General features: G+C 35.9%; 1 protein-coding gene across 1 annotated transcript in view; it reads right to left on the minus strand.

The window, feature by feature from the left end:
• The window catches only part of LOC116166264 (acetylcholine receptor subunit alpha-like), a 54,575-nt gene extending 42,813 nt beyond the window's left edge, over positions 1-11,762 (minus strand). Inside the window, exons 1-2 of the mRNA XM_031481137.1 lie at positions 11,631-11,762; positions 4,943-5,052 (exon numbers count right to left, since the gene is read on the minus strand). Of these exons, the coding sequence (XP_031336997.1) occupies positions 4,943-5,052; positions 11,631-11,762 (242 nt within the window). The remainder of the gene's footprint in view (positions 1-4,942; positions 5,053-11,630) is intronic.
• Between the last annotated feature and the right edge of the window lie 4,978 nt (positions 11,763-16,740).

Here is a 16,740-nt window from a genome sequence, read left to right on the forward strand (position 1 = left end):
CTGGGTGAACTGGATTTTGTGGTGAATACTTGATGGTATCTGTGTACTACAGGTTTATTACTTTTACATATTAACAGTTTCTTTTGTTGTTTAATATCTTTACAATTTAGCGTACAGGAATCGATGGTGTTCCGCAGATTGTAATGAAAATATTAGTTCGCTAGAATTGTGCTAATACCTATTTCGACACATAATTCAATGTCTGTGACAGCAACAGGTATTGTAAACATTTTATTAATTGACTTGTAAAGGTTAAGTGCCGCACATAAAAATTTATTGAACATCATTAAATGAATTTAAGGATCAAAACTAATTGCCATTTAGGGGAGAATACACTCATTTACTCTAGGTTTAATTACATTCACACAGTTCAACTGAATTATCCCGATTGTTGATATTTATCCACACACGTTACTGCAAGTTTTGCATACAATTTTAACAAAAGTTTTTTTTCGAAAAATGTTTATCGCCGTATGAAATCCGTAAGATTATCAAGTTTTTCGAACTGCATTTATTGTGTTCCGCAGTTTTTAGATTTATCATGACATTAGTGTAAGTTTGGTATTGAACGGCAAAGCCAAGTTCATTTATTTCCTTTCTGTTTCTGATTGTATAAATAGTTAAATAGTATAGAAGTTGTTTTGTTATTGTGCGCTGCCGCGTTAGTTAAATTTAAGATAATAGAACTTACCATTTTAGATAAGGAATATTTGCAAAAAAAACACGTGACGTTGGTTTTTCCCTTGTTCCATTAAGAATTATTTTGAATTTAGTATAAAGTACTATAAATTACGAGATGAGGCTACATTTTGTCTAATGAGTTCAACTTCGCAACAAAAGTTTAATTGATGTACGTACAAATTTAGGGTAAAAATTAACTAACTTAGTTAATAAAGTTAGTGTGCCGTAAAACAATTTTTATTTAAAATATAAGTGACAAATGACAACGCAAAATTATACCAAACAAACAAGTACAACAGCATGGAATTCAGCAAAGCTGTGAACGGTTATTAAAAAAATAATGAACTTGTAATATTGCGCTGTTATTTGCAAGATTTTAAATAAAACTTAAAAAAAAGATACCACCGTGAGCAATTCTTGATACCCTTGAAGAAAACTCCCTTAAATTTTAAAAGGGCTCCGTACACATGCGGGATTCTTGTTTGGTAATTTGTTAAGAGTTGCAATTACAAGAAATATTCATTAACTGAGATGAATTTTTGGAAAGTACAGTGGCGGATTTACATATAGACACACTAGTCACGTGCCTAGGGGCGACAGCTTTAGAGGGCGGCATTTTTTTGCACTATATTTTAGGTCATATTATAAGTTTTAAAATAAGTTAATAATTTTGAATTAAAATTATGAAATAAATTGTAATTGTTAGATAGTTTAAACAAACTGTAATTGTAAGAAGGATAATCGGCATTGCAAGTTTTGACGTGTGTGAAAACTTAATCTTAAGTATATACTACTATTTCTTTTCATATTAGTTTTAAAAATTTCAAGATATAATGTGATTTTTTTTAGCAAAATGATGAGAATATTATGAGAGAACAATGAAATAAGTTTGAGGATAGACTGAGAAGCCCAAAAAAATACGTATTAAGAATAATGCTGAGTCATAATCCTAACATATCTCACACTAATTATTTGCAGATGTAAATCCGCTAAGCGTATTCAATGGAACAGCCAGAACACATCATAAATAGAGAGAACACTCCAAAGAAATATGGTGATATCCAATACCAAGAGCCCTTATTCAGGTATACAATAACTCAAGTAACAGTAATGGCGTATCGAGAAAAATAATTTGCACCTAACCACAAGGCAAAATTTTCTCTGAAGGGAACAAAATACAATTGTAAGCAAGAGCAAATTAAAGAAGTGTCAGAACAAAGTGGAGAAAAGTACAGAGCGTAAACTCTAGCGGCGAATGAAAGAACTAACGTAATAACAAATCTACCACAGACTTAATTTACGTCTTAACTAAACAGGTTTACGAAAGAAATACCTAGATGGCGTAAGAATACTACATATAAACTATGATTAAAAATCGAAATTACATAAATTTTAAGGAAAAGCGTTACAACAACAACCAAGAGGTTTGCAAAAATTTCTAATAAAGCGCATAGAATGGTCAGGAAGCTTGTGCGTCAAATCCAAAATTTCAAAAACAAACTTCTAGAGAAAAAAAACGCAAAGGGCTCTACAAATCTAAATCCATATCTATTTTGGAATTTTATATACTTAGCACAGACCCGTAGGTAAATAATAAAGTTTATTAATGTTTAGTTAAACAGTCTACACATCAATACGAAGATAAAATAGGATGTCTAGAGCCAGTTCTATGCTAACGAATTACTTTTTGATTATCTTCGCAGCAACCGTGTGCATCAAAATTTAATTTAGGGTCAATACAAATTCCTAAAAATTTCATTTCACATATTCAGGTGTCGGTGTCGGTAGGTAAATCATGTAGTTGCAGTGATAATATCATGGATACAGTTTTCTCGTTGAAATAGCTCATTCGATTGACTTAGTCTCCTATGAATGTAAGATATGGCCATCTGATTAAATCAGGTAGCTCTCAAACAAATTAAAAAGAGACGAGGCACCAGGATACCACCTTAGAGTACTCCCTTCGTTATCCAAAGGATCTACAACGGAAGAGAATCAATTGGAAGCATCTTTTAGTGGTATTGTAAGATATTAGCAGGGATATTAGGGACAAATGAATGAACCTTCGTGCAGTAAAGATACACTCAATAGGTTTCAAAAAAAGAGAGCAACACAGAGACTCCTTTAGGGGAAAAAGTCACAGTCATTTAAACGCATTTTTGTTTCAAAATTCACAAGGAAATATCAAAAAGGATAAGACGAGTGTCCTTCCTCGCACAAAGATTCGCCAAGAAAAGAATTCCGACGATGTCTTCGAATTAGATCTTCAAGGAAGTGAAGACGAACGGTTTGAAAATGTAGGCCTTGTCTGTAGAGAATTTAGAAAAAACGAGATCTGGATTAGGTGTGTCTGGGAAAATCATGCGCAATTCGATAATAAAAAAAAGAAAATATTTGTCCTATAATGCGCAATTCCGACATGTATGCCGTTATTACTTTCAGTAATTTCGGTCAACGTAGATTTTGAAGTCATTATTTCAATAGTTTATTTACTCTTTTGTCATGAATAATTTTGACAATCATTGATTCGCCTTTTAAACAAACGTGGATAATATACCAAGTTTGGTAATGTACCCACTCTCCTTACTCTGACAAAACCGCCCTAACATAAATTGCGATTTTTAAAATAATAAATTTTCATTACCAATGTACCACTCCAATATCAAAGAGCTATGGCTTCGTTCCGCTCTTTTTAATGTATTCGGTCTTCGGATGACAAAGTAAAAACCATTATCCATTACGCAACAACGCAGTCTGTGAAATTGCAAATTTATCCACTTATATTTCTCTTACTTACAAAACGAAATTTAAAATATACACGACGATACCTTGTAATTTCTGCTTGCAATTAATGAAGCACCGCTATTGGCAATTCAGTAGGGCGCATTTAATACATTGAGTTGCCGAGACACTGAATGGGGGAGTTTAGAGTGGATTTATTGACAAAGCTGTTGTTTCAACTTCAAACAGCACTGAACAATAGAAGCGGCTTAATTTGAATACAACTCGAAAGAAACGCATTCAAATAATATTTCCTTTTGAATGTGCCTGAAGAACTATATCGTCCAAATTAAAAGTTGAGTGATTTTGATGTGTACTGGTTAATTATAAATTTTGCAGTAAAGCAAGGAGCGATTTCTTTTAAAAAAAACCGAATTAATCCCTCTCCTTTATTTAATCGGCTTCTGAAAGGCTTAGCGACCTAAGAAAATCGATAGTCACTTCCGAATGTTATTTAGGTAACTCTGTGAATTGATGTTTATGCGTATAAGGAGTTTTGTTGTTATTAGAGATTAGGCTAGTAATTTTTTTAAAGCCATTTCAATAGAATAACATGGAAAAATCATATTTTTTACACTTGTAGACCCTTATTCTACTCCTTTATACTCTCGTCCTCCACTGTTAAGAGAAACCAGTTTCCAAGGGACAGTTGCGTAAAAGCGAATCTCTATACGTATGTACGTTCATGCCAACCAATAGTTTGAGGGACAGACGAACGATGTTTCCACACAGTAGCCACCGTTCCATTAGAACGTGAACATGTCGTTACATAAATAAAAGTGCTAAAGCGTAACATGAAAAGAAACGTAGTGTTAAATGAATACATTTTGCTATTTCACAAATAGAGTTTCTTACTAGAACTGAAGATGCAGAAAAATTGAATTTGACGGAAAAAGAAGGAAGCGTAGGTAGTCAGAAAAATGTAAATTTTACTATTTTGTCCATAATTAAGAATTTACACCAACCAATGAATATTACGCTTTGATGTCAAAAACACCAATTTTAATAAAACGAAAATGAGTAAGTGGAAGATCAAAACATCAATATAGTATTTTTATTTAAAGGCCTCCTCTTCCAACCAGCGAAAGCTCTCAAAGATTTATTACTGCAGCCCAAATAATTAATGACCAACGGAATAAGAATCATAAAGCAACGAAAAGAATTGTTTAATCTTCTATCAAATCCCAGCCGGCTCAGTTTTTCAATATAAACAATTCCTTGTATCACGTCGAAAGCGAAGGGGGAAAATGTTTAGATTTAAATTGTTGCACCTGCGAATGCGTTTGTGAAAAGCACGGAAATCAGAGAGTGAGATTATTAAAGTTTAAAATAAAATAATTTATACAAAGCGTACATAAAAGTGAACTAAAGGAAGATTAATCTTATTGTATCTGAAAAGTAATAATTATTATCTAAAAGCGCTACGACTATATGCTACGAGGGTTTAAGGGTAAAGCGATAGACAACAAAAGCAACTTACTTATTATAAAGCACTATGTCAGGCCTCCAAATGTGATCCGAGGGTACATGTAACATTTGGACGCCTCCGTATTCCTTTGGCTCCCATCGTAACTTGTAGTCGTACCAAGTCTGAAAACGTAATTACCCATTAAAAGTAAACTTTGTCTAATTATAGTAAAATTTTATTTACTATTGACATTAAAGCTACACTGCTAATTTGTGTCTCCCTTTTGTAACTTTGTACATTTTTCAATTTGTGCTTTCTTGCGAAATTAGTGCCTTTCACGCATAAAGTGTTTAGCTGATCTTGATATTTGTTTCAATAATAAATTCCACGTGAATAGCTTTCAAAATACGAAGCGCTAAAAGATTTTAAATCGTAAAGAGTCGTTCAAGTTTTAAGCGTTAACCCTATACGCGTTCAATTGTAAAACAATTTTCCCGAGCCATTAGGCAATACAATCAGTAAGCTATTTCACTTTTCCTTCTAGTATTACACTTTTGATTAATTCGAGTTTGGAATTCGTATTTTCAACGTTTATCAGGTCAAGTGAACTTGAATTGAACGGAATACAGAATGGAATGCTTTGGAAAACAATACTTTGAGAATATACGAGATATTATTAGTTTCACTGTTCGGCATTTGTAGACGAAGGTACTTGTGAGTGTATAAGCTCTTCAAAAGGGTTGTTTAGTAGCATAAATCAGACCACATTCGCTTTGTCGTTGTGAAGATATGGACAAAATACGGATGATTTTATGGCCGAATCGGAGTACACATCACGCTGCCCTTATTTATTGTACAATGTACAGGTACATAGTTAATGCTAAATTCGAGCTATTTATTGTCAAAAGCTACAGAGTGTGTCTTCTCATAATACAGAGCAGTCAATTATAATATAGGCCAATCTCGCACTGATCTGAATTGTTTTGGCGATACCATATAATTGTATGCTGATTTTGTGCCATTTATCATTAGTTGAATCGGTAACGTAAAATAGGAATTACGTAATTGATTTACGCATAACTGGAAATGACGCCGGTCAATACTCAACATTGTATATACCAGGACAGTCCTGTCGCATGTATCATAAATTTAAAATAAGATGGTTGCCACTCATTTCATCATTCCCGTATAGGAGCAGGTAGTAGAATTTTATACTGCAGGCGAACTGCAAGTCTAACGACGAGCATTGAGCAGGTTCCCTGGAATAATTTTTCACTGAGGCATCGCGAATGCAACTTAAAGTTGATTTTTCCATTTCTTAATGCTCGAGTGAATCTAATAGAAAACTCGTCTCCCTGTCGAAATGAGACAAGATAACTTTTATTGATGTGATCTGATCAACAATTACGCTTTATTTATGTCCCATGCATTTCGAAATCTATCAGAAATGGTCATTTTTGGCTTTGATCTGACATAAATCGTTTTTGCTCCACTTTAGAAGTAAAAATGTGTTGGTGGTGGTGTTAATTTTTATTGATTGATTTATTTATTAGAAAACGCTAGCCCGTGGGCGAGCTGAACTGAATCAAATCGTTTTTGGGTTGGTTTTTGGTCGTCAATTACGCTTTATTTTTGTCTACTAGATGCATTCTGATCGTGAGACAATGTAACGTAAATTTAATTACGTGGTTATTTATTTACAATCACGTAACAATAAATTTATCTTAATTGAAATGAATTGATTTATAATAATTACAATATATTATTCAATACTCAGAAATACACAATTAATAACAGCGCGAACTATTTATTAATTCGGCGTTAAAATTGGATCTCCTGAAACGCAATTTGATTTGCTTATACAGCAAACTCGAGGGTTTGTGAGCATGATACTACAAAGTATCATGGTTTGTGAGTGCGAACAAAACACGTGATTTTCCCGGACAAGAGTGCGTTACATCCGTTTTCGTTCTTTATCATCAATGACTAATCTTTCATGGCGCCTTGATATCTTTTAAGATTTCTGGAATATTCTCTACAAAACTGTTGCGTCTCGACAGTCCTAGGAAACTCTGGTTCTATAAAGCAGACTTGATGGCGGTACTTGCACGACTACCCTCTCGTGCATCTTCCAGAGGAAAACCAATCCACCGTTCTCCGAATCAATTTCGGAGGTTCTCTGTGGTTAGAGCAACAGACCAACATTTCCACCCCGGCGCCCTGGAATACCACCTCCAACATATTGCGTACGATGCGCCAGTCCAACTTATCAAGGCCACACTTGATCTTTGCAATTGCAAACTTGGTAACGGCACAAGGTTATTTTATTTCAAAGGTTACCTGGTAACTATGTGGGCGGAAGCGGGAGGGACGGAATGTATACGTCATCGAGAATTCTGACATTGACGTTCAACGTTGTTTGTAGTCGCGCGGGTGCTTATTTTTCTTGAGTTATAGTTTATTTGTTTAAAATTTGTTGAATTTTGAAGTGCATAAGGACATATTTTAGCTATAGATACCTGTTTGGTGCAATATAAAGATATTTAATTTGTGAATTTTGTGGGTTTTCATAGCCGTGATTGAAAGGTTAGTTCATCAATTATATGCACTTTTGTATGTTAAAATTAAGTATTTTTTTTAGATGAGTGGCGATAACACTAAAATTCCTCATCCTGGTGTAAATAAAATCTGGTTTTTTACGTTTCCCAAGGACCCTACCGTTCTTAAAGAATGGGCAAGAAAATGTTTCACATCCGGCAGCAAACTAAAATGTGCTGCGCCCTCATTGGTCAAAACGGCCAACCGATGAAAGCGTAGCGTCCCTGGCCGCAAACGTTTAAAAGCAGAGCCACGAACTCTGCAAAGTGCAACGCAATTTCTGCTTCGACTGCACTTCAACAAAACAAAAAGCTCTCCACCTGCAGAACCAGGTCGCCTTGCCAGATCGACCTCGCGCCACACTCCATCAGTCAGAAGACCTGCATCTGGGCTCACCCCAACGACAGAGCTCGCCGTGTGCACCTCGGTTACCATTTTGTACATAATATAAATATACATTTTCCATAAAACGCAACAGCATTTTATTTGGCGTCATCCGCTAAAGAATGTTTAGAGTTTTAATTCCCAAAGGCTAGGTAATGGTACATAGGGGTGGTTCCTATTTTGTAGAACGGGGAATTTTATCCATTTCCACCTCTAAAATTAATTTGATTACATTTTCACAAGTCCTCGTGCAATGTAAAACAGCTTACGCACCACACTCTTTTTTGCAATACTTTGATTGCTTTCAAAGGTGGAAGTCAATAAACTTCCAAGATTTCTAATATAAGATCCACCCTCACATACATATACCCATATAAATCCAAAAATATACTGCAAAAACTAAATTTTTTACCCCTTTTATTAGCATTGTAACCTATGAGCAATTTTCAATGTGAATTCTGGATGACGTTTTCCCGCCTTCAAAAGCATTCTATTGGTTTAGAGTTACCAGACAACCTTTCTAATAAAACAACCTTGGTAACAGCATGAATTTGTAGTTATCCTTTCAAGTTCTGTAGCGCATTCCAAAAATCTTCTTAATTAGGCTTATCACAGACCGGTCCTTTGTCACGAGGTAATAAAGAACTCCCTGCTTCTCTTAAGCGCCCAAACCGAAGCTTGAATTCTACGGCAATACCTATTAAAGCGCATTCCGCAGGTTCTTCAAATAAATCTTCAGATTCCTCACGGACAACACCAAAGCGTATCCTTTGAGTTCCAGAGTAATGTAACATCAATTTTGCGAAAGAAGACTTTCGTGGTGTGGTTTGATTTGGTTGAATAACTTGCATCACATTCGTTGTTTCCGGATTTATGTCCGCTACCACTAGTTTTCCTCGTGGTAGATTCCGGATCCTATATATTAAGTCGTTTATTCTCTTATATATAGCATGTGCTTCTGTCCATTTGCTGAAATAATCCATGGCCACCAAGATGTATTTTGTTTCCAGCAGATGTCTCTAGGAAAGGTCCTGCGATATCAATGGCTATTTTTTCAAATGGACTACCCACAGTGGTGATTTTTATTTCCTACTGGTCCGTTCCTTGTTGCACAACCTGCACATTTTGTACACCATTCCTTCACATCTTGTTTGCAATTCACCCAGTAGAATCGTTCCTGCAACTTAACCAGGGTGTTCGTCACTCCCAGACGCCTTCCCGATATACCATCGTGCATCTGTTGTGGTTCTTCAGATTTTTTTTCTTTCTGGTATCACTAGCTGCACAGTTGTGGCCGTGCCATCATTTTCTACAACCCTCTTTAAAATACCATCTTATAAACGTAACGAGTCCCACTGAGTTCAATACGCCTTTAAAACTGGACAATATCGAGATATCTCTTCTCAGATTGGCCTTCGCTCTTCCATTTTCCAGTTTATCATCAGGCGTAAAACACTCTCACTTTCTTGAGCTGTAGAGGTTCTTCATATTTGTCCTTGTGAGCAGTGGTGACAAACTCAGAACATGATCCTCTAAATAATTTGCTTTACGATGGTTTCGTCCTCCTCGGTGTTCTATTACAAAGTCGTACTTTTGCAATCTTTCCAACCATCTGGCCACTAGGCGGCTTCTGGATTCTTAAACTGCAGTAACCATGACATCACAATACATGTTCGGCTTTTATAAGAAACTTCTGTCCACAGAGATACTTATGGAAATCTTAGATTGGCGTGATGACGGTTAGCAGTACCGTAATTGCATTCTGGTTTAGATAAAACTTTACTGGAATATCCGATGAGTTTTTCGTGCCCATCCTGCTAGCGCCAGTATCTAATACGAACTCCCCTTCTTTTCTAGAATAACTGAGCACCGGGGCCTTAGCTTGTTTGAGATCTTCAAAAGTCCGCTTGTATCCATAATCCCAACTGAAATCCCTATGATCCTCTGTTATTAGTGGTCAACAGCTTTGCAATATCGGCAATATCGTCCACAAACAAATCGCCGGTAGTACGTGCAGAGGCCTAGGAAACTCCGTATTTCGTGTTTATCTTTTGACTGGGACCATTCTTGTACTGCACAAATTTTGTGGGGATCCACTGTTACTCCATTCTCCGAAACCAGATGACCAAGGTATTTGGCTTCCTTTTGGAAAAGGGAACACTTCTTTTACGAAGTTGATAGTCATAAATACGTCTACGAGATTCTTGAGTTTCTCTTCTAACGTTCGACCAATCACAGGGTACGTAACCCAAATACACAGGGCCAAACCAAAGGGCATGGCTGTAAATTTCCATAAACCAGACCCTATGCTAAAGGCCGTCTTCTCGCGATGTTCAGGGTTCAAATCAAATTGCCAGTAGCCTCTTATCATATCTAAGCTGCTGGGACACACGTCCTAGTCTCAGCGCCTTTGTTTAACTCGGTCGGAAATAAGTTCATATTCATCAGCCGAACAGGCGTGCGTTGTTTTACACCTTGCCAATCACAATTGCTCGATCCATACTGATTGAGTTCCATCACACCCAAGCAGTTTTCCCGGATATTTCCATCCATGCGAACCATCACAACTTTCTAGCAACGCTCCACGAGGGTGACATCGTTCACAAGTATTACCTGTAGCAGCGCGTCTCCTTCTCTGTGAATATGAACCTCTCCATGCTCCACTCGAATCACCTCATTTACGATGTCTGCGACCAATCCTTGATGCATACTGTTCTTGGATCCAATAACAACATCGACTGTTAACTTTCCCAGTACACCAGATGTGGTCTTAGCCCTCAGCTTTGACGATTTTGACTTTTTCTTCCGTATTAAGTTAGTTCGTTGCACCGGTATCTAACAGCATCATACAGCTTTCCCGAATGTAGTACCATCTATGTATAAACTATTTGGTTGATTCTTAAGTGATGCGACTTGGATATCAATCTTCGGTCCAGGTCAATGCTTTCCCCTTCCCATCGACCCGCTCTAGTTTTCCTGGTTTCCTTTGTCGCTTGTTGCGCTTGCACGGCGCGAACACCATCCATGAACGTCTGCACCACCAGCTGCTCCATAAAGCTTTCTAAAACCGTCGGCTCAGGGACACATGGAGTTGAAAAACCTTTAATAGTGAGAATCTATAATTGATCAGGGACTGCCGGATACCGTTTTTAATATGGTGACCCGAGTGGTGACCGTTCAATTTTTCTACCCAAAGGAAGAGGGAGAAGCAAGTTGTATCTGCATCTGCATCTGTGGGCGGTATATCGCTCCTAGTTTACCTCCGGAAATCCCGCATCCGTAAGATTCGCCCCCGGAAAATTCACTCCCGGAAGAATCGGGCGCGGGATGTTTGGCCTCCTCCTCCTTACTATCTACAATTGTTAATTCTCAGTTGGGCGCAAATTCTAAGAATATAGTTTTTGAATTTTGCGGTTGTCAACGAGGAGACTTCGACATTTGGGTACAGTAAAAATTATTCAACTTCGTGTAGCAGCTTTAAAAGTTCGGCGCTTTTTAGAAAATATAGCTGATGTATGTATTAAGTAGCTACTCTTAACTATTCCATAAACTTTAATGACGACATAAAATTTAAACAAGGATATTCAGATAGGATTCCAATCTAACTTTATATGTAAGGCAGTAACGTCGTTTGATGATAGTAAATCTGTTAACGTTTTACGTAATTTTCAAACAAGTTGGTTAAAGCCTTTTGTACAGAGTTTTACAGAGTGCAAGTTTAGAAAACGTTCATGCAGAGAATATTTTCTAATTACATAGAGAAATAATTGTACGTTACCTGTTCAACCCATAGATTTGTAGTCATGATTTGATTCTTCAAATTCTGAAACAAAATATTCCCATTAGTAACAAATACGCTTCCAGTTCGTATTAAAACGTATGATTCATAATTGAAAAAGCGCAAAGTCATTATAAATGGAGCAAATGTAGGCAAGCATATAATTAAATACCAGGGCATTAAAGCTCGTTCGCTGCTCGCGAAATACGCTTAATATGTTTTTATGCTTGAACAAACAAGTATTTACTACTGCTTCGGTTTACTATTTCGCTGATAAAAAATTTGTGACGCGCGAAAGCAAGCTTTAAAATCTCCCCTATCCTAATTAATGGTACAAATCCTCGAATATTAAAAATATCCGGTACGCCTGATAAATTGTTTTGCAACCAACGAAATCGTTACCGTGGAAAATATTTTCCTGTATTCGTTAGAAAATAACCACACCAAAGCTTTGGTGGAATAAAGACTATGTCCTTTAGAACGGAATTTCTCGAGTAAGATTTTAGTGTTCTTGCCGTATTGAATTTCTCTAGTTATTTTTCCTTAAATTAGAATGAAGGGATGCCGTTAATTCTTCGTGCGATTTGTTGATATTTCAATTCAGATATCCTTGTTTTAATAGGTGGAAATTCGGGATAGCCTCTCATATCAGAACAAAAGGCGTGTATTTTGAAGGTCTATTATCCTAGCGTTATAAGGGTTGGAAAGAAACGTGGTCTTACTCTCTCCGGTTATCTCGGGAACAGTTGATCGATTCCTTACAGAGGGTGATACATGATTTCAATGGGACACTTCATTTTTCATATTAAAAATATCAGAAAATACGTTTGGTTAGTATAGAGAGGACCAATACAACAGCAATAATAAATATTATATTGCTGTTTGATGTTACCAGGTTCCCACCACCACTTTAAATTGAATTCGTCATTGGAAAGCTCCTAAAAGTGCTATCCATTGCTAACAGAAAAAAAGCATTTGAATAAAACCTACATAATTTAAAAAAAAAGAATAAATTTAAATAACAATTACGATTTGTTATTTGTATTTGTTATCAAGTAGATGTAGGACACGTTTTCTTTTCTTATTAATCACTATAATGGAACCCAAAACTTACGCAGAATATTCGCTTATTCACTGCCTTTTCACTAACAATGAATCTGTTCAAAGATGAAGCTGAGTTCCAACATTGTCTTGAACGAGTGCAGCCTTGTCGAAAAAAGTGTATCATTGCCAGAGGAGTACCTTATTGAATGCGATAATAGTCGTAAGGTATTAGGTAAATGAGCATCGATCTACCTTCATCATATATACATTTAATATTAGATTTTAACACAAGTGGAAGTTAAAATAGAATGTTATCCACTATAGTAGTAAATATTCTTATTGTCACTACATTTAAAATACTAGTGTAGCGAACACTCCAAAAATCTAAATAGACATCGAGGCGCTATGAAAGATTAGTCGACGATAAAAAGCGAAGGCGAATGTGACGTAATATTTCGCAGAAATATGACGTGTTTGTTAAAGAACATTGTAAATTGTCCTTGATCTAGAAAGAATGTTGTTTACTATATAAGGAAACCGAATTGTGTTTCGAGTCAGTGTCAAATTAGATGCGCTTGTGTTATGTCATAAATTGCAAGTGATAAATAATAATTACTGTTATAAATTAATCCATTTTAAGACTGTTCCAAATAAATAAAACCATCGTAATTAATTTTACGTTACAGTAGAAAAGTTAATTATTTGAATCCTATGTGTTGATCATTTTTGTACAGAAATGGGAAATTTATAGATACCTACTCGTATATTGTAAAAACTTGTATTTTGTATTCGTTGTTATAAATTAGATGAAGTCAAAAATTAATTGCTGTAAATTGAAAGCAATAAGACCTGTATTTGATTGTGTAATCAAAATATTGCCTCAAACGTATACTTGTAGATTGCAATCCGCACTGCGAATACTATTTGCGATATGATTTGCACTGAAATCCCGAGGTAGAGTTATACTATTGTAGTGGAAACTGCAATTCCAAATAACCAATCCTGAGGATTGTTATTGGTTATGCTGGAGTTACTTCGGGCATGCTGTAAGCGTTATGCCTGCTGGAGGACTTTCGGTTCCAGCATACACACGCTTCTTACTCGATTTTTCTTTTACTTACGAATACTGCAATAGTTGTAAGTTATAACGTGCTATATAAAAAACTAATTGAACGCAACCCAAAGTTGTCAGACAGGTAGCCGGTAGCGGCGGAAAGGCTCTGTTTTCGGCCAAACTTAGTTCAGGAACCAAAAGCTTCTATGTGTTTAATTACTACCCTTCCAGGGGACTAGTGTATAAATGTTAACGCATAACGGTTTTGGCGGAAACGTGAGTACAAGTGTTGACGTTAGTTAGTGTTAGAAAGTTATTTCATTACTTAACAGAATCATATCAACATATTCTTTTACAGAAAATGTTATGCGTGTCGTTGTAGGTGAAAAATGTGTATTAATAACCCCTTAAGTATGTCCTCACAATATCTAACTATCATGTATCTGATTATTTATGAAATAAATCTATATGCTGTCTACTTTTTCTCCGTTTTACAGCACCTCGTTTCCGGTTTTGCAAATAAAATTGTAGTACCTCCGCTGCGCGTTAAAAAAACACACTTTTAAAGCGAAACAAGTAGGCTCAGCATGTATTTACCCGTTGCCAGGCCAACAACTCGTCAGTCTTCGTTTTTGAAGCGAGTTCTTTTTGGTTGATATTATGCCGAAGCATTTTAAAAGCGTAGGAGTGAACTTCTTTGGAAGTTTGTTAAAGAAAATAGATCGACGACTAGAGAAAGAGTCGGTCCCAGGTTGAACGCACCATAGGGAAACAGATGTATTTTATTGGCGAAGGATCCACGAAGCCTTTGATATGTATTAGAAGTTAGTGTTCAACGTACGTTATTGCTAGAAAGAGATTGGAGTAGTACATCGAGCGCTAATTTCAAAGGCCTCGCGGATCCTTCGCGAAAAAATACATTGTCGTTTCCCTTTCCCTTCCCGTTTTGGGGTTTTTCAATGTCCACTAGACAGTAAGTTTTAATTATACAGGCTTGCTCATAAAGGCGCGGCACACAAAAATTGCATTTTTTTATGGAACACCCTGTATATTATTCAATATTTCAATTCTTCTCTCAATTTGAAGCAAAATTTGTTAATAACCATAATGTATCTAAATTCAATCGTTTCCGGGTTATCGAGTTTTTAAAATAAACGCTATTATTTTAAAATTCATTAATAAATGAACAAAAAACAATAATTAATGATTCCAAACAATCATAACAAACTTCACAAATGGTTTTTTTCAGAACCACAGAATGTTTTCAAAATAATTTCGTGATGTCATTCATTATTGTTTTTTATTCAATACATTTTAAAGCAATACCCTTTATTTTCAAAATTCGATTGCATTTGGGTACCTTATGCTTCTTACCAATTATGCTCAAAATTGAAAGAAGAATTTAAATATTGAATAATATACAGGGTGTTCCATTAAAAAAATGCAATATTGGTGTGATACGCCTTTATGACCAACTCTATATAATTAAAATTGTCTAATGGACATTAACGAAGTCAAATCTTTTGCTTAAAACTTTTTTTGATACCTTGCATAGTTTTCCCGATAATCGACCGTTTCCAGACTTATCAGCGAAGCTGTATATGCGTATGATATTGGCCAAGGAGCATACTCTCTCTGGATCGTCTTTAACTTTCAAACAGGAAAACGCCAAACGTCCGTTATTGCGGAAGAGTGGAGTGCAACAATTGAGACAAAGTTAACGTACTCTCTTCACCCAAACCAGAACACTAGCTTACAGATAGGGTCATTGTAAAGGACCTCAGATATCGAAGTACGGACCACAGTTTGAGTTATTTAACCCCACATGGTCGTGTTACATAGAAATCCTGATAAACATCAAGGCACTGGTCATCAGCGATCAAGAACGAAGGCCGATAAGTCGCAATCTTTCCGGAAAATGTATTTTGCTTAAGAATGTTCGAGAACATTCGGGAGCACTCGAGAACCCTTGAGATTGTTATATAAGCAAATCGAATTGCGTTTCGGGACAGTTAACTGTTGTAAATTAATTAATTTTGACAGTTATTGTTAATGAATTGTAAATAAATAGATCACGTCATTCCAAAAATCCTAATCCCAGACCTCGTATTTGTGTTGCTGAATCGAACACCGTACCAATTAATGCCAATGAAGACAATCCTATTCAGTTCTTTTGTAAACTAATTTCCACCCATCAAATGTAGGGTGGACATGATGACAAACTACAGAACCAGAATACACGTTTTGAACTCGTGTTGCTTTATGTATCAACGTTCATAGGTTTTCACCAATAAAATGATGTTTGCAAAAGTTCTAAATAATATAAAAACTTTACCGCAAAAGTTAAACTACAACGAAGTCTAAACCGAATATGTCATTTATTACAGTGAAACTTTGTTATCCCGTAGAATCGGATTAAATGCTCCGGCACTATTGTCTTCCTTTTTCCAAGCACTTTGTTTACTGTAATGTAACCAGCTAATGTACTGTTACGAAAGTATTCCGTTATCTAGATTCTTTTTCAAACAAATTTTACTCTATCGTTGCCAAATCCTGTAAGTGCGATTGTATCGTGACAGAATATTTTACCTTTGCACTCTCATCTGAAAGAATTGCGTCGGGGAAAAGATTACATATCTGATTTTCTTACGAGTTTCATGGCAAGCGATAACAAAAATAAAACTTTATTTATCCGAACCAGCATTTCGTGTTGAAACAAGCAATTCAAACAATCTTTAGGACCTAATAAATGATTGACCGATATCTGAAGTTTTATTCTGTTGCGTTTGCTTTCTTTTTTCGTGGAGCCGAGAGTTAGAATGTAAAAAGAACACTAAAAGTATGCACTCGAATGTGAAGACAGCAAAAGTTTAATAACAGACGAATCGATAAAGCAAGTAACAAATTCAACAAACACAAAATCGTCTGCAGGAGAAGAAGATAGATTAGGGACTGAGGTAATAGAGGTAATTAAATTGAAGTTTTAAAAAGCAGGGCGAATAAACCAATCAA

This window comes from Photinus pyralis, unplaced genomic scaffold, assembly GCF_008802855.1.
Source record: "Photinus pyralis isolate 1611_PpyrPB1 unplaced genomic scaffold, Ppyr1.3 Ppyr1.4_LG3a, whole genome shotgun sequence".
NCBI classification, from domain to species: domain Eukaryota; kingdom Metazoa; phylum Arthropoda; class Insecta; order Coleoptera; family Lampyridae; genus Photinus; species Photinus pyralis.